Raw genomic sequence first — 18,385 nt, 5'->3', positions numbered from 1 at the left:
TGTTTCCCATATGTTGTTGCATATGTATATTCTGAGGTTCTTCGCTCCTACGGAGAGTTACATCCAGAAACCCTATAAGTGAACTATACCATGCTTTGAAACTGAGATATTCTCTTTTATTCTAGGTCTTATGGAAAATTGCGATGCACTTCCTACTGCTACATTGACTCCACACAGTGTCGATACTTCACATGAGGGGAGTGGAGGCGGGTAGCATCCCACGTGTAGCGGGTGCTAGGTGCTACTCTATCACCTATCCAAGAAGGACTGGGACAAAAAACACCCCACCCACCTCTGTGAGAACAAACAAAGACACGTCATGCTGCTGATGGCCATTTTGAGATTTTTTTAATAAATTTGTGAGATAGGGAAAAATAGGACCACTGCATCCTGTCTTAATAGAGAAATAGATGTCAAACAGTGTGAGCCAGTGAGACTTTCATGCGGCTGAGGATGGCAACTTGCTCTCAATCATAAAAGCAACATTAAACTACTGGAAGCTGAGTTCCATTAACCAGGAATATTGTGTAACAATTACCTCCACTTAACACTGTTAAACCCAAATATACTCTCTTCAGGGGTTTTGTCTTTAACCCCTCTCTGCATAAACACAAAGCATATCTTGGATGCGGTGTTTAGAGGGACTTTCCCTTTATTACAATGTGAACTTAGCAAGTGCTGTATCCACAAGAGATTACTTCAGCAACAATAAGGTTACCAATACTCCTTCATTGGTCAAAGGAGTTAAAGTTCTTTCAGAATCAGCAAATCAGCCAAACAAGCTCATTAACATCACCTTCAGGCCAAGGCGTTGTCTGTGCACTACAAGCAGTCACAGGAGGCCTGCAAAACACAATACAAAGGACAAACTGGACAAATAGACTGTGAAATAGCCAAGAAGTTCTCTCCCAGGAGAAAATCAGACAAGAAGGGAAGATAAAGAAGGAACATATTTCCATATTTTTCTCCTCTGAGCTGGCTGGGCTCTGTCTGACCCCAAGGGGCTGGGACAGCATCAGTTCCCTGCCTGAAACCATGGCCGTGTACACATTGTCTTCACTCTGGTGTCCACACTGGAAGGTCTTTACATGTACAAACCCTTGTCCACCTGACCATCATCATTCAATTCCCAGTTACACCCTGTCCTCCCTCCCCCTCTGCCACTTTCTGTTTCTGCTGCCATGTACCCCAGTGTGCGCGCTCACTTTTGTGTCGCCATAAATCAGACCTCGGAGCAGTGTGTTTATGGATGCTCAGTCGTGCTGTGCACTGTACATGTGGGTTTTTTGGGAAGGTTGCTCAACTATATCAGCTCTGATTGGAGTCAGGGTAATTATACACTTATTTATTAGCAAGTAGTAAAGAGCCAATTTCATATGGAAAGCATATTAAATGTTATGTGAAAAAGAGTCTACAACAGAAAATGAAACAAAGAATGTGCAGAATTCAGGACTAAAAGCCTTAACACTAGCCTTTGTTTTCATACAAGCCACTCTTTTCTGCTTTGTGGTAAATGTTGTACAGGACTGTGTGAAATGTGTGAGATATCTGTGCTGGTGACAGAGCTGCAACAGCTGCACTGACACTGGCACTTCTGTAGAGGTTAAATAAAGGTGGACGTTGTGGTGTAATGATAATGCATTAAAGCAATCAAGAAATACATGCAACTTTTACCACCTGCCAGAAGACTTTAACTATGCATGTATAAAGTGATACTGGAAATCACAAGTTAACAACAAAAAAAGAAAGAAAATTCGTGTACTCTTCATGACTACCACTTACCTGGGCTATTTATGTTGCTATGAAGCCAAGCCACCAGCATTTGTAGCCCATTTCAACAGTTTAATTTTTTTTTTTTTTTTTTTTAAACTGAGGTCTTAATAAAAGGTCAAGGAACCACTGGAGCAAGAAAATTGCCACAAACTCTGGAAATCTGGGCACTAGCACAGCTGCCTTTTAATTTCCTGTGCTTGTGCAAGCAGCAGGTTCCAGCAGCATCACACCACGAGGAGCAGGTGTAGGGTTGCTGGGAGGCTCTTGAGGACAGACAGGCTCCCAGCAGCATGCCCTGCTGGCCATCCCTCCGGCTGAGCCTGTGGCAGCATCTGCTGGGTGTTACTATCCCTCGGGCTTGGAGACACTTCATCTAACTACTCACCTTCTCCAAGGAATTAATCTCAACCTCCCAAAAGGCTGGAGTCTCCGAGAAACTTGGTAATTCCAGTGGCCTTTCACCTTCAGTTTTCAGTCGAATCATTTTGAATTAAAATCTCCTACCTCTGAAGGACATTGGAATAACAAAGCTACGTGCATGGATCATAGAATATGTAAACAGAAGATGTGATCACCCAGGTAAAACTGTACTGTGCTGCACATGCTCAGAAAGGGGCCTATCAGTCTGGTCAGTCTGAGAACACTTACAAAGCGTGGATTTTAAATGGACAAAGCAATGTAAAATATAAGGAAACAAAACAAAAGTTTAATACTACTGTTACTGTCTTGGTTCCCTCAGCTGATAAAGCATGAAAAAGACACCAGGCAAGGTATGAAATATATATGATTTAAAACGGTGCAAAATAAATCCTTTGCCCTCATTTCTGACATACCTGATTTATCATTAATTGGGTATTCTTCATCTGGGTTGTGCCTGGTCTGCTGCAAATTGTCTTCCCTCCTTCTCTGAGCTTCTTAACACATTGTGCCAAGACTGGTTCAAAAGTTAATTGGAACATTTCAGCTCATTGGACTTTTGTAGCAGCAAATGCTTGTGGGAGAGTTTTCTAATGATTAGTATGCAACTCTAGGCAAGTACAAAGTGTTATGCCATGCACTGTATTAATGTATACAAAAAATCCGGCTTGCACTTAATATACAATTAAATATATGTAATTACCTACTGCCTATACTAGCAGCTCATGTCAATAAATCATGCTACCTTAGTTCCCCTATGTCCTTACTTTCACTTATTTAATTTTGGGTTTAACAACAGGTTTTTTAAATATAATTACCTAGTTTAAGATGCTGGGGAGGGAAAAAACCCCTCTTTTCCCATGCCTGCTGCCTGTCCCTGCCTGCCACGGGATCTGGTTCTGTGTGGGTGCAATGACGCGCGCACAGCCTGGGAGTGTGACTGTGCATTCCTGCTCCTGGGCTTGCCGCTGCCTGTTCCCCAAACTGACCCCTGCAACACACCATGGGCAGAACCGCTCCACTTCCATTGATTCCTGGCTGGAATCTGCAATGTACTTGTTTTTAATAAGGCTTTGGGCTGTGGTTTGGGGGATTATCCCCTCCTGCTACCTGATAATGTATTTACTGGTCGCTATGTAATTTTGTATCAGAGGCTGAGCTGATGGCTGCCAACCAGAAAGCAACAGCCTCGGGTGCTGGTGGACAATGGGAATGGTGGTGTTGGCACCTGGGATTTGGACACTCCCAGAAACTGGCACCCAGGCTTCGAGAAGAGGGCCCTTCCTTGCAGTAGCAACCTGTGAGTCTGTTGTCCCAAGGCTTCCACGTATAACAGGGCATTCCAGAGATGGGCAGTGCTGCTGTCCCCAGGGGAAAAGGAAGTGTATTGACAGACAGAGAATGAGTGTTTTCTGCCTGTCCTTTCTAAAAACTCAGCTTCTGTGACACTCACCTTGCTGGCACCCAAATGCCTACGTCATTTCCCCCTTCCCTTCCAACCATTAAAAATCATAGCTGTAAAGGCTGTCCTTGGCCATAAATCTGGCCATGCACGTCATCTCCTTCTTTCTTTCTTCTTATTTCCTCTAAAGGCACCAAAGTTCATATCCTTTGAAGCCTCCTGAAAACTCTGCAACACCCTTGCTGCTCTGCCGGGTTTCATCAGCTTCTCTTTCAGTCTCTCATGCCATCCCTTTTCTAACATCTTCTGCTTGTGACAGCCCTGCATATGTCACAGCAAAGCACCTTTGGTCATGGTTCTTACCTTCTGAAAATTGTAGGGTGCATTTCCCACTTCAGCCCCACTCACTTGTACAAGAGGGAGGGGATTGGTGGTTATCCTTAAACTGCAAGTGCCCAAGAACAGTCACTGTCCTTGAGCACCAGCTGTTTATGAGGAATAACAGTAATAAGTCCCCAGTTAGCAGCTTTTGGGGACAATTCAATAGACTTGGCAGCCACATACACTCAGGAGATGTATTTTAAAAAGATGACCAAAATAAACCCAAGAGAAGGAAATCAGTGCTGTGCTGTGGTTCTTTGATAATATTTAAGTCTATCACGCACAGTGCTGCAAGGAGATCTTTAAAAAGCTGTTGGAAAAATCATGTTTTAATTCACAAAGGGTGAGGCAAAGAGAGCACTTTCTGATAGACTTTCAAGTTCTTTCTCTGACAGCTTTTGCCTAAGGAAATGGATATATTGAAGCAAGGATCCCTTCCCTGGAAACCATTCCCTTGCAAGGAAAGCACAGAATCACGGGCTATTGAACTCTGCTACAGGCAACATAAGGTACTGGCAACAGCACAGACAACTGGTGAATGTAAAATTTGGATCAGGAATTTGGATCAGATGCTTATTAATCTGGTAAGAGACTATATAACTTGTAGACCATTAGAGCACTGCCAGACTTTAACCAAAGAGAAAAAAGGAACAAAGACTGAGCAAATGAGCCATTTGTGTCTTTAATGAACATAGTCAGTGAAAAAACCCCACAATATTAATGTGTCCAGTTACATGCCCGGAAATGTGCCCTATGCAGAAAGCTGGTGTCAGTCCAGGGTTGAAAAGGCCAGAGCAAAGCCCGGGCACGTGCTTTCATTGCATCAGTAATTACTGGGGCATTTAGGACCGATGGCCCTGAACCATCCCAGCCAGGGAAGGCTGCATTTGAAAGGGTAGCCAGGCCAAATTACATTAGAGGAGTATACTCCTCATGGAAATTACATTAGTGGCTACTTCCCTCCCTCTGTCCCCCACAAAATCCTGGCACTTAAAAGGCACTGAGTTATAGCCCTGGCCTTTTGTATCTTTTAATTCACTCTGACAGTTTCCCTGAGCATCTGAGGGAGGGTCCAGTTTGGATGCATAATCTTCTCCAGTGAGAGAGAAGAGGGTTTAAACACATGTATTTTGCTGCAGCCTTCCCACACACTACTGAGCAAGTAGCCCTGCTGCATGGAGTTCTGCTCAGGATTTTTTTGGAAAGGAGGGGGAAGGAGAATGATGGAGCTGAACCCATCAAAGCCACTGATAGCAAAGCCAAGGGATTGCTGGGAGCAGGAGCCACTCTGGCCAGTGTGGGTGGGGTGTGGGGCCTCATGTCCATGTGGGGCATCACATGTATCGGAGAATCTCCTGTTCTTTGGGAAAAGCTGTGTGCAGTGCTGTCCCCAGGGTTAATGCTTCTGGTGGTATCTCCTGCAGGACACAGGAAAGGACAAAGCACTCCCTGAGCTGTTTTGCAGGTGCAGCTGGGAGCCTGCCTGTATGTGATAACACAAACACAGAGCTTTGACAGAGCAGGAATCTGAGTTAATGGCACAATAAATCAGCCAGGAGGAAGAGGAGGTAACATTAACCTACTCACACAGCAGCATGCTTAGTATATTTAGAAACGGCAACTGATGACCCTCTCTTAGCTGCTCTAAAGTGTCACCATTTAATAAGTGAACAAACTGACATCAGCATTAAATTCAAGCCCATGGCAAGATGTCTTTGACCCTTGTGCCAGGTGTGGAGGAAGCTTTCAGTATTCATCTTGAAGAGGAGTCAGAGCCCTGTCAGGGTCCGTAGCATCCTCTGTAGGGCAAACGGGGATGGGTGTTGATCGTTATTCACTGTCACTCTCCTGGGAGGAAGAGACACACAGTGGAATTCCCACTGAACCACTACTGAGTGCTGACTTACAACATGGAAATGCAGGCATGTAGCACTTATTTTCCTTTGCCTTCCTAACCAGAACATCCCCAATTTGGTGGAGCAAGCAGAGAACTGCTCCAGAACCCCACCTGTTCCCTAAACCCTTCATGGGATCCCAGAAATTCTTCAGTGACTAATCTTGTTTGGAAGAGAAGAGGTACCATTGCTCCCTGCCCTCCTCATTTTCAATTAGCCATGTATCCCTGTGAAACTCATCATGCATGAGTTGGGAGAGGCTGTGCTGAGCCAGTCAGACATTTGGGACAGGTTATGTTTGGTGCTTCCCATGCCTTCCTCTTGGAGGTTATTTGATGGACAAACGGAAATACAGAGGAGCCTGGCAACCCTGATGCTTCACAGGAAAGTAATTTCTTTTACACATTTCCACTGGGTTTGACATTTTACCTACCTGGCACTACTGCTCTGAGGACAGCATGTGCCAAGAAAGAGAACACTGAGGACTGCTCAGGTTTTGAGTTGTTACCAAATTTAAAGGGGAGGATGAGTGATTAGAGGTAATAAACAGAACAGTTCAGGCAATTGAAGTGTCCAGAAGTGGCTGGTTGAAATGTGTGTTATTATGGGCCAAGATCCACAGGGAGACTGTTGTGAAATACAATAAAATGCTGAATTTAAAGTGTGATGCCACCGTACATTCAGATAAACCATCATAATACACGAGGTGGCTGTAGTGACAAGTTACTCTTTTGCTCTCATTTGAGCAGAGATTGGTTGTCAAATCCAGCAGCAGCCTCAAAGCAGAAGCGTGGGACCAGTGGGGAAAAGCTGGTAATCTCACTGGTCTTGGTGGGCACAGTGAAGGGCAGAGAGGCTTGCACTGTGCCAGGACTTTTTGAGCAAGACAATGTCTGGTGTGAAAGGCTGCGGGATTACAGTTTCTAAATAAAGCTCCAAGAGCTGTACCTGCTGCTGCCGGGGGTCAGCAAGCTCTGCCTTATGCTGCCTGTGACCGAGCTCTTATGCTAACTTAAAGACGTCAAATATTTGTCCTCTGCTCCATACTATCGGATTATTTGATAAACAGTTATGTCCTGTAGGTTTACCAGGGAGTAACCACGTGGCAGGGAGGATTAAACTGCCGCGATTAGCCTATGGAACAAACAGTTTGGCATCAGAGAGTTCGCACTGGGTTTTGGCAAGCAAGAACCGAGCCCTAAGGACATGCAAATAATGTGTTTATTCCTCTCGCATTCAGCAGTCAAGTATCTGTCAGGCCATTTGCAAGGGAAACCCCCTGCTCTCCCTGTACTGCCCTTGTATTTTGCAGCCCTGAGGATGGTGGGACTCCAGCTGCAAGGTAAAGAGAGCTAAAGCTTCCTGCCAAAGCCCTCCAAAAGGCCCTGAGGGGGTTTCTGCAGCCCTGTGGGGGTGATGCCGGCTGGCTCCGGTCTCTCTCTTTGCTTGCAGCACCCATATCCACGTTTCCCGGCAGGGTGGCCTGCTTGGTCACATAGAGCACATCTATATGTGAAGACTGAGGACTTCTTAATTTCTGCTGTCACCACGGCAGATGAATTGCATCGGGATCTGGGAGTGGAAGGAGTTCCCCCTGCACCCTCAGCACCTGTGGCTCAATGAAGGTTGTCACTGAGGCTGAAGGACACACGCCATCAGCTGTGATTTACCAATGTGGTTATATATGTCTTATGTTTATTTACTGATACAAGCCAAGACAGCTTTCCAGACCCTCCCTTGGTTTCACCAAACTTTGAAGCCTGTAAGAAAAGTTCCTTAAGGCAAGACTCCCTCAGCAGATGATTTTTTTGTCTCTTTCTATTTTAATAAAAAGGTGATAACAAATAGCTATTTTTGAAAAGCTCTATTTGTGTAGGAATATCCTGCTTTTATGTGTTTATAGGCATTTCCATCAATAGAGCAGAGAGCTGAGCTCCCAATTGAGACGGTCAGTAGGCAAAAAAAAAATACCAGTGTGGACAGACAAAACCTCACCCTGGATGGAAAAGAGCTACATTCTCACAGGCTGTGAACATTGCCTGATGATACAAGGTTTAAGAAAATCTAAATTAATATTTAATTACTTTATCCAAAGCGGAAGAGCTTGAACAGGAGGGAGTCCTATTTCAGAAGGAGTGCGGTCTGGATACATGAACTCTCCACACAAGACTGATACAAGTAAACAAAGCTATATGAGGAAACTTCTGGGCTGGGTGACAAGAAGCTGGCTGTCCCAGTGCTTTGAAATAGCCCAGGGTTTTCCCCAGATTCTGCCCAGCGGCTGGTTTGAGCCCCAGGGGAGAGCAGCCTGCTCAAGGCGACTGATGAAGTGTGAGGCGGGGATAAGTAACAGTGACTATTTATACACAGAGTGCACTGTAGATTGAAGGTGAGAGAATATAGATCCTTAAAAGACTCATGGGGAAGAAAAGGGAATTTAGCAAGCTGGACAGAAGAAAATAAATTGTGAAATGTCCTGGCACGATCCACTGAGTGACTGGGACATTCTGTACATCCTGACAAGGGGAGAAGCACGTGCCAGAAGGTTCCTGTGCCTGGCTGGCACATCTGCTGAGGCAGGACTGTCAGTGCCTCACACCATGGCCAGGGGCACAGAACTAAGCTGTATGTGGGAGAGCAGGCCCCTTGCTCTTGATGAGGAGGTTTTTGGCAAGAAAGCCTCTCCCAGCTGCCCCAGGGCTCGGAGGGGCGCAGGTTTCACAGACAGCTGCAGCAGCCCGCTGCACACAGCCATGTCCTGCTCGTGGGGCAGAGCTGCTCGGCTGGGCTGGGAGAGCTGGCTGCTCACTGCGTGGAGCGCTGGGCTCAGCCAGTGCCAGTGCCTGAGGCCACAGCTCTGATGTCACATTTGGGAGACAGCGAGGTGGGCAAGGGGTGGCAGCACAGCAGAGGCTGCACTGCCCAGTTCCTCCCGCTTGCAGGAAGAGGTTGGGTACCAGCTGCTAAGCAAGAAAGCAGGTGGAAAACTATGACCTATAGGAAACTATGTGAGGCACGCCTGGTCTCTGAAGACTACAGATGAGCTGGTGATACCAACACTGGAAACAGATGCAAAACTGATTGGAAATTATTTTGGCAGAAAGCCATAGCTGGAGCAGGAGTCCTGGTACAAACAAATTGATGCAAAATGCATTTCAAAGTCTCAGATCTGTTTGATTTTAGGAAAACAGTGAGCCATTCTCTCTTTGGCATCGCTGTAGGACTTCGCACAGGCCACACACCAGTGCATCTTGCTGACAGCAGTGAGGTATAGGCAGAGAAAGCAGCCAAATGCTGCTGGTTGGCACCAGGACCCACCAGGGAAGCAGCATCTTAGTGAAGCTTCTTGGCTGGCAGCTCTGGAAGGATATGAGCATCACCAATCTCAGCTCCTCCTGCTGCAGGCGGAACTCCTGCACTCATGGCGACATCTCCCTGCAGCTGTGCGTAAACAATGAAAGACCCTGGAGAAATTTTACCAGACCTTGCAAGCCGAGACACCAGCAAAGAAATACAGGCTGGTAAAAGGTGGAGGCTAGGGGAACGCAAGAACACAACAAAAGCTGGAAAAGCCTCTTTCCCTAATCCCCAAAGTTGGGGGTTGTGCCTGCAGTGCCATCAGTGCAGCTTCTCTGGGAACCATCTCCTCACAGGGGCAGGGCAGGGGAGCCGGAAGCTTTTTAAGGCTAATTTTTTTTAAAAATGGCAACACACAAGAAACAGATCTAAAACCTGTGTTAGACACAGGCAGAGTGGAGTTAAGTATCTGTTCATTAAGAAATATATTTGGGTCAATGTATTGAAATATTAGGAAAAAACACATGGTGACAGCTCGGACAAAAGCTTTCAAATGGAGAGAGAGAGATGCTTAGCTTGGTTGCACCAATGTCTGGAAATGCCTGGTGCACTGCAGCATCTCCTGCAATTCCTTTTCTTGGTCTTCATACTCGTGCCTAATTCTTACTCTACCAGTTCTCAAATTATAAAACATTTCTCCACATGGCTACAATTCAGGGAACAACTTTGCATAAATGATTAAACTGATGTTTAAAACCTGTACTCCAGGTTTTGCTGTGGTGCTGAATTATGGTCCCATATCATGCATTTCAAGAGCTTTTTATTTCCTAGAGGTCAGCAAAACCACATGCCAGCCCCATGCTGCACGCAGACTAGCAGCGTTTCCAGCTGGGCTAAAAAGAAACCAGCCCACTGAGGGTTTCACTCTGCCTCAGTGCACTGCTCTGGTGCTGAGCTTGCACTGTCTTTCCCTCTCAAAATCAGAAAATATATTTTTTATCCATACAGAAGAATCCTAAGGAAAAAAAAAATTTAAGGATATTTTGGTTATTACTGAATCTAATGTGTCCTCTTTGACCTTTCCATTTTAACAGCAGCACCTGGGTGCTCCTACAAACCCTTCATGTTCAGCACACCATTTTTTTTATTTTGAACCATGGATCTAGATTCCTGCAGGGACAGGAATTTAGCAGCCACTATCACATCCCCTGACCTTTACTAACAAACATGGCAGACTTTCAAAGCTGGGGCTCTTTCTGCAATTCATCTGGGATCCTATCATGGCAACAGATTCATTTTTCTTAATCAGCAGAAGCTGCAGCGAGGTGGTACTTGCCTGGGAGGTATCTTGTGCATGGGATTTCTATCAGAGTATGTCTGTGCAGTGCTGCTGGTCTGCGTTTGGCTGTTCAGGAGAATGAGGCATTTTGCAGAGGGAACGGACAACTTGTCTCCATCCTCACTGAAGCAAGTACAACTCTTGGCCTTTGCAAGGATGATGATCTGGGGCCAACTGCAATTAGAAGGGTTCAGAGTCTCCTGTATCCCATGGGAGACAGCAGCTCTCACTGAGCAGTGCTGCTGCAACAGGATACGTGCACCCCATCCCTCCCCCTGCCACAGGGCTGGTTAGGCACAGTCAAGGGCTCTTCTGCAGTGGAGAAAATGCCTCTGCCACAGCCCAGACTTCTGCCTGGTTGTTGCCATTTAACAGAGGGACTTGCCCTTGCTCGAGAGACACAACTGGGGATCACAGATCTGCTGTCAGGCCCATGCTGTCTTTACATGGAGAGAGAGAAAAAGCGAGAGGAAAGGGATATGTTATACCCACATTAAGGAGCATCAGTCCTCATCTGCATCTCAAGATGACCACATGGGAGTTTCTGAAGTCTTTGAAATCTCTGTGGAAGAGATTCAAGTCCAAGGACAAATAATACATGTAATTTGAAAACACAAATTCCTCTCACACTGCCCAGCTGGGTTTTTTTAACTACAGTCTTCACGTATTTACACTGGCCAAGGACCCACAACCAGGTGCCAGACACAGCTTTTATTCTTGCAGTCTAAACAGGCTTCATGTGTGTGAACATTCTTCATACAAAGATACATACAGGAAGTTTCTGTGAACCAGAAACATACTGATTTTGACTGTTCACACAGTACCTATAACAGATGCAGTCCTGAAGAGCACTTTAGGCCCTATATTGTAACAAAAGAAACAAAATCCATGCAAGGAGAAAATGAGATTTTAAAACATGCTTATTTAAAATAAGTTTATTATAATGAAATAATATAAAAAGTCTGTCAAAAGTCTTAACAATGCTCCAAAAGAAGAGACAGATGCTGTATGATTTGAGAGATGATGCAGACTGGAAACTTCAGAGTATTTCAGACTGAACTGCTTATGACAGCACAATTTGTGCAAAGCTTACACTGAGAGAGGTGATCTGGCGGGCACGAACAAGCCCTTAGAATTCATTAAATTTAAAGTGTAAGGCAATATACCTTCTCTTCATCTCCAAATGTATTTCAGTATGTATATATTTTAGTATGCAAAGTAAGGCTTACATTAAGCTTAGCTTGACATTGATAAAAATGTATGCCCAAAACTGGCTTGAAACAAACAAAATAGGAAAGGGCACCATAAAAGCAAGCTGCCCTGGTTTTCAGCTTAATTATTGTATTTTGGAATGCAATTTATTAGTTTAGTTTCAAGCAGACATAAATCTCAAACTTTCAAAATGGCTTTAAATAAAGGAATCAACAAGTTTTGGACCCCTTGAATGCTGAAATGAAAAAGAAAGTTAACGCACTTAGTGTTAACCAGAAATCAGGAAATGAAGACAAGGAAGTTTTATATTTAAAAAATCCAGCTTTAGCACATCTGGAGTATGTGGTGGAAAAATCTTACACCAAGAAAGGGATATTAAAAATGACAATCAAAGACTACATTTTGAAGAACTCCATGCCAGTGGGATGGTGCACGTGTGTGGAAGTGAAGCATACACCTATGTCATAACTTCAAAGCAAGTGCTTAAATCCTTGTGTCAACTCTGAGCAGGATCAGCTTATGGCCTGGGTTTGCTCAGAGCCAGTAAGTGCACTATGACACCCCTCCTACACGAGGGAGGTTTTATATTGCCTGGAGCATGCAGAAGTTTGCAGGGTTTGTTCACCAGGGGGCTACAGAAGGTAGCAACCAGGCATGAATTCAGTTATTCCCACCCTGCTTGTTTTGTTTTGTTATCTGCGCTATGCAGGCAAGAGAAGAAAAATAAGTAAATTAAAACAACAAATTAAAACAACAAACCCAAAAAACCTTGTGCTTTCATTCCTATGAGGCAGAACACCCGATTTACATTGCCTGCCAAGGAATTCACATCTGATTTTCCAAGTTTGTATTTGCATGCATTATAAAACATCCTGCTTTGCTCTGACAGCGGCAGCTCTGACAGCAAAGCAGATGACAGTGGGTAGAAAGGAAGGACCAGGTGGGGAAAAAGGTCAAGACAGCCAGGTAAGAACATGCTAATGATCTTTCCTGGCATCTGAAAGGCAGTTTAAGCTTCCCTAAAGGTGTCCACAAAAGCTGAAGTGACAATGAAAACAAACGGTTAGAAGGCCCAGCATATGGACATACCTAACACTTTTTTCTGTAATGGCTCACATCCCTTTACCAAAGCAGGCTGCAAACAGCTGGGGCAGATTTTGGGCATACTTTTTACATGTCCAGCCAACCAAGCGACTCTTTTCAAACTATGAAACATCTTCAAAGCAAACAGCTGTAACTTAAATCATGATGATGCTTTACAAAAAGCTTGTAAGTGAAGGTACATGGCCCTTAACTTTAAGTGCATCTGTTAAAGGGAGATCCACAGCACAACAGTGTCAAGACAGGATGTTTCAATGACTCCTTATGTTCACACTAAAGCACTTGAGTGTGCAGTTCATATTCTACAATTGTAATGTCACAGAACTTCAATACAGAACTGAGTATGGTGTCGTAAAATAGCAGAGGGGGCTCCAGAACATAGCTTGTTTAGCTTGTTTAAAAAAAAATAACAACAAAATAAATAAAATAAATAAAAGTGTCCAATTGCTAAGCAGAACTCAACTGAGAGCTCTGCTCTAATGCCAATGGCACTATATAACAAAGATGTGTTCATGATCTCTATTGAAATATGCTGACTGCAACTATTCAGTACTAGATAGCACTTCTATCAGATTGCTTTGGGATTTACCCTGTCTCAGCCAGGATGCACACTGCCTGTCTCATACGCTCTATCAGAGTTCTATGCTCAGCTATAGGAACTTCACAAAAAGCAGCCTTACTCCCCCCTAGGGTAAGGCTGTGATTACTCTTATTTCACCTTGGATAAGTAAAATCCCTGAGAATATGCAACTGTTAGACACTGAAGGAAACAGCCAAAAGCATTTCTAAAGGAAAGGGATGCAAAACTTCAGACTAGCGCAATTGAAGAAACCAAAGCAGTTCATGTGAAGTATACAGAGCCAGGGTGCTGTTATCTGAGAGCCATGTGGATCTCTATCAGTGTGCAGGTCAGATGTTCATAAATGTCAGCCATTAAAAAAACACAACAAAGAAAACAACCCTAACTAACCAACAAACCAAACAAATTAAACAGAAAACCTCTCCAATTCTAAATTGGAAGGCCAAAAGTTAGTTACTTGTTCTCTACAATTATTCTAATGAAATGCCATCCTCTCTGCTTGCCAAACTGACACCACAGGAAAAGACAGTGAGTTGTTTATCAGTGCATTTGCTTCTACTTGGTCATCTGGCCTACTGCATCCTGAGAGGTGTAACTTGGAGTTCAGCTCTGCAACATGCTGCATGGGTTTCTTTCGCAGTGGTGGTTTGACTGCAAAGGTGGCATTCAGAAGTCTTAGAAATGCTCAACATCCTGCAAGAGCAGTGCATGGTGAAGTGCAAGTTTTGAAGGCAAGGAGACCTTGCTCAATTCCTTCTCTGCAAGGCCCCTGTTTAACAAGCACAGAGGGGTCTCCTGAAGCCACAGTCTCTTAAAAATGTTCCCAAGCACCAATTCCAGAGTTCAGAAAAAACAACTTTACACAGAAGAGCAAGATGAGAAAGCCTGCTCTGAGGCAGAATGCCATGCTGATTAGAGGATATGTTTTGTGGAACACTCTCCCTGCTTGTTGGATGACAGAAGCATGGTAGGAGTTAGTAACTGGAGCTAGTGGCCCAATGAAGATGTTCTTTGCCTACAAAATAAAGCCTCCTGACTTTCTGAAACAAATGTCGCATCTGCTGCACACCTAACAAACTAGTGGTTCTCCTGCTACTTAAAAGACAAACCAAAACAAGACAGAAACTCCCAAAATACCTCCAATATGCTTTCCTGCTACTGGAAAACTTAGAGCAAAAACGAATTCAATTTTTGCCATGACCTAACAGTTAATTTCTAGAGAAGAGGGATCTCTTCCTGGTCTTCCCATAACCTAGCTGACATTCTGTGGAAATGTGATCTCCATTATCTTTCCAGAGCATTCAGCTAAAAACTGTTACAGTGAAGTTTCCCACAGAACAGCTGAAAACCTTGAGGAAACCACACAGGGTGGAAAGTTGGTTGTTCTACTACAGGGGTGATTTCTTTGGATTCATGCTTAGAAGCAGCAGACAACTGAATCCCAAAGGCTCTCAGCTTCATTTTTAGCACCGCAAGTAGTGAAGTAATTGAATAGAGCTTTGGTCAAAAGTTTTGACTTTGTACTCACACATATACTACTTAATTTAAGAAAATCCAAAAAACTAAAACCTGATTTTTTCTGATCCCTCTAGAGTACTGAGGAACTACAGATGGGTAAAACTCAGAGAAGATGACAGAGCAAAAAGTCACACTATTTAAATAGTCTCTTGGGAATCTGGAGAGGTCCCAGCTGACTGGAAGCTGGCAAGCATTGTCCTGATTTTCAAGAAGGGGAAGGAGGACCCTGGAAATTACAGGCCTGTCAGACTCACTTCAGTGCCTGGTAAAATCATGGAAAGGATTATTCTGGGAGGTACTGAAAAACACCTGAAAGACAATGCAGTCACTGGACACAGCCAGCATAACTTCATGGGAGGGAAGGCCTGCTTGCTGAAACTGATTTCCTTCTACAACAAGGTAACCCACTTAGTTATCCAGGAAAGCCAGCTGATGTAATCTTTTCGGACTCCAGCAAAGCTTTCGACACTGTCTCTCACAGTATCCTTCTGGACAAGATGTCCAGCACACAGCTCAATAACCATGTTACATGATCAGTGAGCAAGTGGCTCACGGGGTGGGCGCAAAGGCTTGTAGTCACTCTGGTGACATCAGGCTGGTGTCCTGTCACTAGTGGGGTTCCACAGGGCTCCATCCTTGGCCCTGTGCTCTTCAACATCTTCATTAATGACTTGGCCGCAGGACTGGAAAGGATACTAAGTAAGTTAGCCAACAACACTAAACTGGGAGGAGCTAAATTGGGATTCCCTTGAGGGCAGGGAAGCCCTGCAGAGAGAGATTGACACATTAGAGATGGGCACTCACCAGCAGCATGAAGTTTATCAAGGGCAAGTGCCAGATGCTGCACCTGGGACAGGACAATCCTGATTGTGTGCACAGAATGAGGAATGAGATGCTGGACAGCAGTGCTGCAGAGAGACTGGGGGGTCCTCATCAGGGGCAAGATGAGCATATGTCAGCAGTGTCCTGGAACCTGGGAGGGGATTGTCCCACTCCGCTCTGCACTGGGGTCAGCTCACCTTGAGTGCTAAGGGCAGTTTTGGGCACCACAATATAAAAAAAGACATGAAACTACTAGAGAGTGCCCAAAGAAGGGCCATGAGGATGGTGAAGGGTCTGGAGGGGAAGCCTTATGAGGAGGTCACTTGGTTTGTTCAGCCTGGAGAAGAGGAGACTGAGGGGAGACCTCACTGTGGTCTTCAACATCCTCACAAGGGGAAGCAGAGGGGGCAAGTACTGATCTCTTCACACTCATGTCAGGACTCAAGGAAATGGCATGAAGCTGAGTCAGGGAAGTTTAGGTTGGATACCAGGTAAAAGTTATTCACCCAGAGGGTGACTGGACACTGGAACAGGCTCCCCAGGGAAATGGTCACAGCACCGAGCCTGTCTGAGTTCAAGTAGCTTTTGGACAATGGTCTCAGGCACATGGTGGGATTCTTGGGGTGTCCTGTGCAGGGCCAGGAGTTCGGCTTGATGATCCTGATCCCTTGGGTCCCTTCCAACACAGCTATTCTATGATTCTATGAAATGTCTAATTAGAGTCCTGCTATCTTTCTTCACACAGTAAGTCTGATGTTGGGCTTTTCTTCATGTGTCATATATGTTTCTCAAAGGTCACAATGCTAGGCCCTTTAGAAAGGATCAAGTATTCAGTGTGCAGAGGCTCCTGTCACAGAGCAATGCAGGGCAGCAGGTCTGTAGTACATTCATTTTACTGGCAACATTGGTTTTAGCCTAGAAAAAGCCAGCACTACTTCTGTGAGTACAGCAACACTGCTTTCTGTATTTAGGAAAACTTACTAGTTCCAAGTACCTCACTAGCACAGTCTTCTCCCCTCCTGCACACGAGATAAACTCAGCTCTTTGTACAAAGCCATCTGAAGCCCTAGGTCCACATAGAAACCTGCTTATGCCTTGAATGGGAGTCAGTAATTCACAGACAGCCTTCTGGTCATCAACACAACTAGAAATTTTGTCTCTAACCATATCATTAGCTAAAAGGACTTCTTTATTATTTTTAATAGGAGGAATGTTAAGGAACACATTTTTATCTGTATCACCAAAATGGGAAAAAGGGCAAATCTTACTTTCTTAATTTTCAGTTACTTCTAAATAGCTTCAAAAGTCAAGATTTGTAATTGGTCCAATGTGTAATAGCTCCATCACAAATTCTAGCTTCCCCTACACTTTACTCATTTCACGTCCATTTTCACGAAGTTTCTGCCTATAATGACAGTCTAGGAAGGATTTTAACGGTATCTGCTTTTCACATACTGGGAGCTGGTCAGGGAACACAGCATCCTGTTTCAAAAGCTAGATCTTGGGGCCACTCAGACCACCAGCCACATACACCTGTGGTGAAGATCTCTGTAATATTTGGATTAAAATATTTATTTATTTTAATAAATATTTATGTAATGCAAATACATTAACTATTTGTATTTAAAGAGCTTCAACCCAAACTGAGGGACAAACTCACTGCATTATAAGCTGGTGTTTAGCTGTCCTTCTCTTCTGCTACCAGGGTAACAATAACTCTCATTATCCTCCTACACCATGGCAGGGAGTGGGCACAGGGAATGGGAGAGTCAGAGCCATCAGCACCTGCCTGGGTGCCATGCTGATGACCCAACAGCTCTGCTGCATGAACAGGTCTCTCCTCAGCAGAGGCCAAATTCTCCTTGGCAGCAAAGGCCAAATTCTGCTCTGTTACTTCTATGAGGTGAAGAGGAGGTGCACTGGCAGAAGAGAAACAGTCAGAAACATTAATCACAGACATAGTTATAACCCAAAGAGAGACAGTACCTCCACATTTAAATGCAACACAAGGGTAATGAAAAGATAAAAATCACACGTACCCTTCCTCCAAAACACTCAACACCCTTCCCACCCGAAAAGATACAATGAACAGAAACAATGTCCCAAAACCAAAATGGAAGAAATCTTTGTTAACAGACACAGTCCCTGAATTTTTAAGATGTGGTCTTGCTGTAGTCATACCACCTCATCTGACTCCAAACCATGTACTTCATAGAGAGTGTCCAAGATATTTAGCTGCTTTTCCATGGCTGGTAAGTAAATGTTGAGGTCCCTCTGCATTCCTTTGTAAAATGTTTCTTCCTGAGGATCACACTCATCTACAGACAGAGCTGCCACAAAATCTTCATATGTTGGAGCTGCCCTTAAAGCTAACTGGGAGAGGAAAAAAAGCTTTTAGATTTACAACACAGAACGGAAAAACGAAACCAACTAAAGCCATGAAAACCTTCTAGGACTTCCCTCTTTACACTTAGACTACAAAGCTTTAATTTAGTCACGCATACATGCCTATGTTGAGAATTTTAACTAAAAGGGAGGCTAACTTCTTTCATGTTTGTTATTATTTTTGTTTAACACATCTTCAGAGATGCCTGACTTTTAGAAAGGGTCAGTGTATCATATTTTGTATAAATAAATTGAGTACATCA

General features: G+C 44.3%; 2 protein-coding genes across 2 annotated transcripts in view; one reads left to right on the top strand and one right to left on the bottom strand.

Annotated features, from left to right (window-relative positions):
* COLQ (collagen like tail subunit of asymmetric acetylcholinesterase) overlaps window positions 1-2,825 on the top strand; it is a 49,824-nt gene extending 46,999 nt beyond the window's left edge. Inside the window, exon 18 of the mRNA XM_082288270.1 lies at window positions 126-2,825. Coding sequence (XP_082144396.1) covers window positions 126-195 — 70 coding nt within the window. The 3' untranslated portion in view covers window positions 196-2,825. The remainder of the gene's footprint in view (window positions 1-125) is intronic.
* An 8,599-nt stretch (window positions 2,826-11,424) lies between these two features.
* PLEKHA8 (pleckstrin homology domain containing A8) overlaps window positions 11,425-18,385 on the bottom strand; it is a 30,947-nt gene continuing 23,986 nt past the window's right edge. The window contains exon 14 of the mRNA XM_082298553.1: window positions 11,425-18,110. Coding sequence (XP_082154679.1) covers window positions 17,913-18,110 — 198 coding nt within the window. The 3' untranslated portion in view covers window positions 11,425-17,912. The remainder of the gene's footprint in view (window positions 18,111-18,385) is intronic.

The sequence above is a fragment of the Coloeus monedula genome (genome assembly GCF_965178545.1).
Source record: "Coloeus monedula genome assembly, chromosome: 1".
NCBI lineage: Eukaryota > Metazoa > Chordata > Aves > Passeriformes > Corvidae > Coloeus > Coloeus monedula.
This window is presented reverse-complemented; position numbering and strand designations above follow the sequence as displayed.